This window comes from Verticillium dahliae, genomic scaffold (genome assembly GCF_000150675.1).
Source record: "Verticillium dahliae VdLs.17 supercont1.17 genomic scaffold, whole genome shotgun sequence".
NCBI classification, from domain to species: domain Eukaryota; kingdom Fungi; phylum Ascomycota; class Sordariomycetes; order Glomerellales; family Plectosphaerellaceae; genus Verticillium; species Verticillium dahliae.
Window position 1 is genome coordinate 771,449 of NW_009276936.1, and position 6,969 is coordinate 778,417.

At 57.5% G+C, this 6,969-nt stretch overlaps 2 protein-coding genes across 2 annotated transcripts in view; both read right to left on the minus strand.

Moving 5' to 3' along the window:
• Window positions 1–138: 138 nt before the first annotated feature.
• VDAG_07734 (uncharacterized protein) lies at window positions 139–2,819 on the minus strand (the record flags this gene model as incomplete). The annotated part of the gene is made up of 7 exons (XM_009656639.1): window positions 139–422; window positions 488–684; window positions 735–1,624; window positions 1,785–2,166; window positions 2,381–2,447; window positions 2,501–2,523; window positions 2,709–2,819. 7 exons carry the CDS (start codon window positions 2,817–2,819, stop codon window positions 371–373), a joined length of 1,722 nt encoding a protein of 573 aa, XP_009654934.1. The 3' UTR covers window positions 139–370.
• Window positions 2,820–3,920: 1,101 nt separating this feature from the next.
• The window catches only part of VDAG_07735 (xanthine dehydrogenase), a gene marked incomplete at both ends in the record, with an annotated part of 4,220 nt that continues 1,171 nt past the window's right edge, over window positions 3,921–6,969 (minus strand). The window contains one exon of the mRNA XM_009656640.1: window positions 3,921–6,920. Coding sequence (XP_009654935.1) covers window positions 3,921–6,920 — 3,000 coding nt within the window. The remainder of the gene's footprint in view (window positions 6,921–6,969) is intronic.

Below are 6,969 nucleotides of genomic sequence, written 5' to 3' on the forward strand. Positions count from 1 at the left end.
GCAGGCGTATTCGGTAGAGCCTGCTTTGGACGTGAGGCGGGCACTTACCTTCTTGCCCAAGCCACAAACGTATTTGCCAATGCGAGGTCAAACAAGAACATCAAACAAGTTGACAAGCAACTTTCCTCAGACAACGAGGCTTGGAGAATCGATCGAGTCTTTGTACTAGAAACGCCTGCTACAGAAAGAAAATCCCGACAACAGCTCAAACTTGACTCCTCGGGTGAAATGCCCAGATGCAACAGCAATGATGCCCTGATATCCGTGCCGACCTCCTGCCCTGGACGCCTTCAATGGCCTGCCTGTTTTTGGTTTTGACCCGCCCACAACGCCGAAAGCCATAGCGCGCAAAAGTATATGGTCCCCATCGTCACGATTCTATAGGGTCGTTTGGTAGGAAGTTGCCCACGATCAGTGTCGGCCTGTCAACACACATGTTAGCGAAAAGGTGATGGGCTGGCAGTTCATCATGGGTTTTTAAACGCACAATTTGTGATCGTCTCTGCGGATCATAAAAGAGAAGCAGCATCGCACAACAGGGTGGGTCGCCTCGTCATCAGGACTCTTCAGCGTACACGCAGTGAGAAGTGTGTCGTGAGCTGGGTCGAAGGCGATGGTGCCGAACTCCTCCCAGTATCTGACTAACGATTCTTCCGTCAGGATCTCGTGCAAAGAAATCTTACCCTGTACCTTGTCAGTATGAACCCTAAGAGTAGGCCAGTCGCTGCACTTACGTCGCGGAGATTTTCGACTGGCACGTGAATCAACTCAGCCATCTCCGCGTTGCCACGGAAGATTTCGCCTGTTCGCCTCCAGCAGCACGCCGGAACTGCCATGCTGGCAAACACGCGATCGTACTCCATCAACTGTTTTTCGAACCACATCTCGACGTAGACGAGCTCCATGTCTGTCAAGGTTTGGGCCTTTTCTCGAAACTTGGGTCTAAAGCGGTCGATTGTGCGTAGAATTTTCTGTTTCGACCCCGAGGCAATATGGGAATCAAGATATTTGCCGAGGCGTAGATACCCCTTGACGTAGACGAATGGCTTTAACAGTCCAGCGTCGTACTTGGCCTTGAGCACGCGCTGCATGCGTTCCTCGGGTGTATCGTTGCCCGACGGATCTGCCGCTTGCAGGTAGTACTCCCGAGCCTTGTCCTTGTCGGCCTGTATAGCAGTGCTCGGTCGCGCGACGGTCTTGCCTTGGTCAACATTGGGCGGGGGCAACATGGACCCCGGCTGCTGCTGCTGCTGCGACTGTGTCTGTAGTTGGTGTTGTTGGTGTTGTTGGTGTTGCTGCTGCTGTTGCTGCTCTCGCGCATGCTGCTGCTGCTGATGCTGCAACTGATGTTGCTGCCTCTGTTGCTGTTGCAAGACGCTGTTACCAGCATTCGAGAAGCCTGGCAACATGTCGTTCTGCCCCTGACTTGACCGGTTGAACGCGGGGCTGCTCTGAGGTTCGTCGCCGAGTATGTTGCCGTCATCTAATAAGCTAGTCTGGAGAAAGTCATGCAGCAGGTTGAACTCGTTAGAGACCTCGGGGGCGATCATGTAGTTCTGATGGTAGTTCTGCATGTCTTGGTAGTGGTTTTGCGCCGTCAACCAGGCATCGGAGAATCCAGCAACTGTTAAACAAGGCACGCACGACGCATCAGTCCCAGTCACGGCACAAGAAGGAGAAAACGATCACAGCCCCGAGACTCGGGGCCTGAGCCCCCCCTCAGAGGCAGCCCAATCTGGCTCCAGGCACGATGCAGGCAAGGGGCAGGGTAACGCGACGCTTACATTGGTTCATATTACCGCCGCTGGCCATGCCGTTACCTTGCAAGCCAGAGACGGGCGAGGGTGACACGAGCTGCAGTGGGTTCCCCTGGCCTAGAACAGCGCTCCCAAAGGCGCCGGGCCTGGCGCCTGAGCCCGAACCCTGCCTGCCATTGGCATCGAGACGAGTCTCGACGGATGGCGGAGGCCCCATGGCCCCTGGGGATTGGTCGATCGAGCTGCGCGCCAGGTCGGGTTGAGACTGGCATTGCGACTGCGTCTCCGAGTCATCGACGGTAGACGCGCCGTGGAGGGCCTTGTTGGGCTTTTTCGTGTCGGGATCGCGCGGCTCGTCATGACAGAGATGGCCGATATTGCGCTTAATACATCGTGTACACGGTCGTTCCTAATGCCAATTGCCCACGTGTTAGTCATTAGGGTATCGTCGCGTTGGGTAGGAGGGGCTGGAAGAGGGAGGCCGTACGAGATCGCACGTCATGTGCTGGACGCCAGAAAAGAGACTACCCGTCAGCCGTGGTTCAATAGCAACAAGGTCATCGCATGTATGCAAGCGATCAGTTCATGCGGGGGGCCCGATGCAGGACAGTGGATGGGCGGACGAGGGCGTCGCGACCGGGGACAGAGATGGGCATGAGCACCAGTCCCACGGCATGGCCAGTTCGGAAGCTGCTTAGGCTGGTTCGCAGACGCAGGTCGTGTGCATCAGGAAGATGACTTACAGATCGTCGACAATAGACGCAAGCTGCAAAAGACATGGGCGGACCATGCCGCCAATCATCAGCCCCAGGTACGAAGACGACAACGACAACGACAACGACACGTCGGAAGTCCGAGCATGTGCGAACGAAGGAGAGGGGGTATGTCCCAACCAAAAAGGGGGACAGAGAGGGAGGGGCGCAGGCGGCAGAGGGACATACCATGATTCACCTTGCGGCGCTTCTTGGGACTCTTGTGGGTGTCGTTGGGCGCATTCTGCTTTTCGCGCTTCTGGTCTGCCTGGTCAGGCTTCGACTGCGAATCCTTGGACGTCTTGTCCATGGTGGCGGAGGCGTTCGACTCGCCCATTGAGGACCGATCCCATTGGGTCGAGAGGTTACGCAGAGAAGACGAGGGCTACGTCGTTCGCAGATGGGGGCGGCGGCTTGGTGCAGGACGAGAGCAGCAGCGCAACACGGGGGCTAGATACGAACGACCAAGGTTGGGGTAGCAAGTTTCCCCTCCCGGCGGAGGAAGAGTCGGAGACGCTGTTCGAGACGATGCGTTGTCGTTGTAGGAGTCGCGCTGGCCGTCAGGGCCTTTCCAAGGCTACACTCAACAGTCTCGCGTGAGGGATTGACAGGTCGCGTGTGTCGAGGGGGCCGAGGGCCTTTTTGGAGTCGAAGCTTCCTGGGCTGGGAGTGGGCGATCCAGGTGACATGAGGATGGAGGGAGACGCACGCACGCACGCACGCACGCAGCAGCAGAAGCAGCAGCAGCTCGCCAGCCAGGGCCAGTCCAATGCAATGCAATCCAATGCCAATCGCGAGGCCCGCCTAGAGGCCAGTTCCAGCCAGTGGGAGTGCCGCCAGAGTAAAAAAAGAACCTAGAGGTGTCGGGGTAGGCTGCGGGGCTTTGCGGGAGCCCGCTGGAGCGCCAGGGCACTCTTGTCTTGCCAGGCAGGCCAGGCAAGCCAGGGCACACTGGCGCTGCCAGAGCCGAGGGGTAGTTTGCAGTGGAGCCTTCGAGGCCCACTCCTGCTCAGCACCTTTGAGGGCGTACCTTACCTCTGTACAAACGTGCGCACATGTACATGCGTATTGCGCCTTCCTTCCTCCTTCCATCGACCTTCCCCGCTCAACTCCCCCAACCCAACACTGAGGGAAGGAAAGACTGCCTCGGGGCTGATGCTACCCTCCAATGGGCAGGAGCCTTCCCATATCTGCCAACCCGGAATGTTTTCGTTCTTCTACCCTCGAGCCGACCATTCCCGATCGCTCGTCGTGAAGGCATCGCCGAGGAGGCTTTACGGAGAAAAGGAGGGCGGCTTGCAAGATTGCTCGGTCATTGTTTGCTCTGTTCTTCATATTTCATTGGCACTCGTCATTATGTCTTGTCATGCCCCATGCTACCCCTCTCCTTCACCACCCGCTTCGCTCCCCTTTAGATCGCCACGAAGAAGCTCTTCTCCCCCTCCTTCGGCAGCACCCGCGCCGCCCGCATGATCGGGTCCTCGCAGCTCAACCGGATCCTTTCGGGCGTCGCCGGACTCTCTAGCCTGAGAAGCCCGTCGTCGCTCGCATCCTGGCCCACCGTTGCCTCGACGCCGTACTGCCGCCTCGCCGCCCGTAGTCCGTCTCGGATGGCGAAGAAGACAGCGCTGCCCATGAACAGTGGCGGCTCTCCGACGCCTCGGCTCCTCTGAATCGTGCGCAGGTCCTTCCATTCGACGTCTTTGAGCAGGCTCACGTTGAATGTTTGGGGAATGTCGCGGAAGCCTGGGATCTTGTATGCGCCAGGACCCCTCGTAAAGAGGTTGCCCGCCATGGGCCCGTTGCGCAGCCACAGTGACTCCTCCATCGTGAACAGTCCCATGCCCTGCACGAAAGCGCCCTGGATCTGGCCATAGTCGATGGCTGGGTTGATCGACTGGCCCACGTCCATCTTGATGTCCGCCCGAATGCACGTCGAGGTGCCCGTCAGCGTGTCGATCTCGACCTCGGCTGCCGCCACGCCCTGGGTGAAGTAGAAGAACATCTTGCCGCGGTTCTCGCCCCAGGTGTAGCCAATCTCTGGTGTCTTGTAAAAGCCTTGCGCCGAAAGGTTGACTCTGTCAAAGTATGCCGCATGTGCAAGGTCTTTCATTGTCGCCTTTGCACCGAGCTTCTCTCGGTAGGGGGCGAGGCGCTCGTTGAGCTGCTGGCAAGCGTTGTGGATGGCGTAGCCGTTGAGATCAGACGAGGCAGACGCCGCGGTTGATGAAGCATTGGCGACCGTGTTGGTGGCTGTCTCCGAGATGAAAACGTTATCGAGCGGCACTTGCAGAGCCTGCGCTGCGATCTGCGTCATCTTGGTGTGCAGACCCTGACCCATCTCTGTGCCGCCATGGGCCACCAAAACCGAGCCGTCATGGTAGATATGGACCAAGGCACCTGCCTGGTTGAGGAAGAGCGCAGTGAATGAGATACCGAATTTCGTTGGGATGAGCGCAAGGCCTCGCTTGCGCCACTTGTTGCTCGCGTTGAATTCTGTAATCATGGCCCTCCTTAATTCGTAGTGAGACTCTTGCTGCACCTGCTCGTACATCAGCGGCACGTGCCAGTCAGTGAGGGCTTGATTGAAGTGTGTCGTCTCGAGCGGCTTGTAGAAGTTGATCTCGCGGAACCTCTCTGCCGGGATGCCCAGGCGATCGGCCACCTCCTCCATGTACGTTTCAGCGATGAACATGCCTTGCGGTCCACCGAAACCACGGAAGGCCGTGTTGGACATGGTGTTGGTCTTGCACAGACGGCCTCGGATATGCACATTGGGGATCTTGTAGCAGCCGTCGGAGTGGCTCATGGCTCGCTCGCAGACGGCAGCGCTGAGGTCAAATGTCCACCCTGCATTGTTGAAAACGTCAAGGTCCAAGGCCTGAATCTTGCCGTCCTTGTTCACGCCGACCTTCCACCGACCCAGGAAGGGATGTCTCTGACCTGACGTGACCATGTCCTCTTCGCGCGTGAGCATGCATCGTACAGGCCGCTTCGTCTTCTTCGCCGCCAGGGCGAGTGGTGTGCTGAGCTGGATAGATCGTGTTTCCTTGCCACCGAAACCACCGCCGAGTCGCTTGACCCGGACGTTGATCTTGTTTGCCTGAACGCCGCACATGCGCGCCGCAAAGACTTGCGTCTCGTTGGGGTTTTGCGTGCTTGCGAAGATCTCCATTTCCCCGTCTTCCAGTTTAGGCACTACGAGCGCCGCCTGCGTTTCTAGGTAGAAGTGCTCTTGGCCACCCATTCTCGCGGTACCAGTGAAGACATGGTCGCAGTTCTTGAATGCCTCTTCCGCGTTTCCATTCTTGATCTCGCGGAAGTACTTGTGAAAGCTCTCTTGCTCGATGGCCTCCTCGATTGTGAGGATGGGCGGCAGTTCTTCGTACTCAACCTTCACAGCGCGAGCGGCCTCGGCCGCGCGAAGGGCAGTTGTTGCAAGTACCATAGCGATCGGTTGTCCAGCCGTGTAAACCATGTCCTCGGCGAAGAATACCTCATCAAAGTTGGGCGCACCCCAGCGATTGAGTTCTGGGGTGGGAATGTCGTTCTTGTCAATGTAATCAACAACGCCCGGAATATCGAGCGCAGCGGAATAGTCGACCGACTTGATCTTGGCGTGTGCCTTTGTGGAAAGCACGAAACATCCGTGGAGCTCGTTCTTGAGTGCGGGGGTGTCGTCGGTGTATTGAGCTTCTCCTGTGACCTGCTTCAGTGCTGCCACATGGTTCTTCGACTTGCCGACAGTCTCCTGTTCGTAAGCGGCCGCCGTGTCTTTGTCTTCAAAGCCCGTCGACAGGCTACGCTCAATCTCGTCGATGGCCTCCTTGTCGACATGCTGGTTCTGGCCATCAATATTGGTAACGACGTCGTGATAGAATCGGTAGAAGAAGCTGAAGGCGAGGGCTTTGCGATATGAGGCCATACCACCGGGGACACTGAACTGCAGGTCGAAATCGGTACCAAGCGCACTCATCGTGCCCTCGAGTGTCTCAAGCTCGGCCAGCCGCTTGCCGACAAGGTAAGCCATGGCATTTTTGGCAGCTACCGTCATAGCAGCCATGCCACCATAGATGATGTTGCAGTCGGTAACGACACCACTATCGTCGAGTTTGATTCTGAGAGCACCTGTGACAATGGCAATATCGTCATCCTTGCGCTTGGCTTGCTTGTAAGCACGGAAGAACTCCCCCTTGCGCTGCGTTACTGGGATCCGGATTGACGCGATGATGGCGTCCTGCGGCAGAGCAGTGCGGCGGTACCCGGTAAAGAATTCGGCCATGGGAATTTCCGTCTCCTTCGTGTGCGATTTGGCCACCAGGACAGCGTTGGCAGCCCAGAAGACGGGGTTCAGATCGGAGATGGGAGACGCGGTGACTAGATTGCCAGCAGGGGTACCGACGGTGCGAATCTGGCGACCAGCAAAGTACTTCAGTGGCTTGTGCATAGCTCAAAACTTG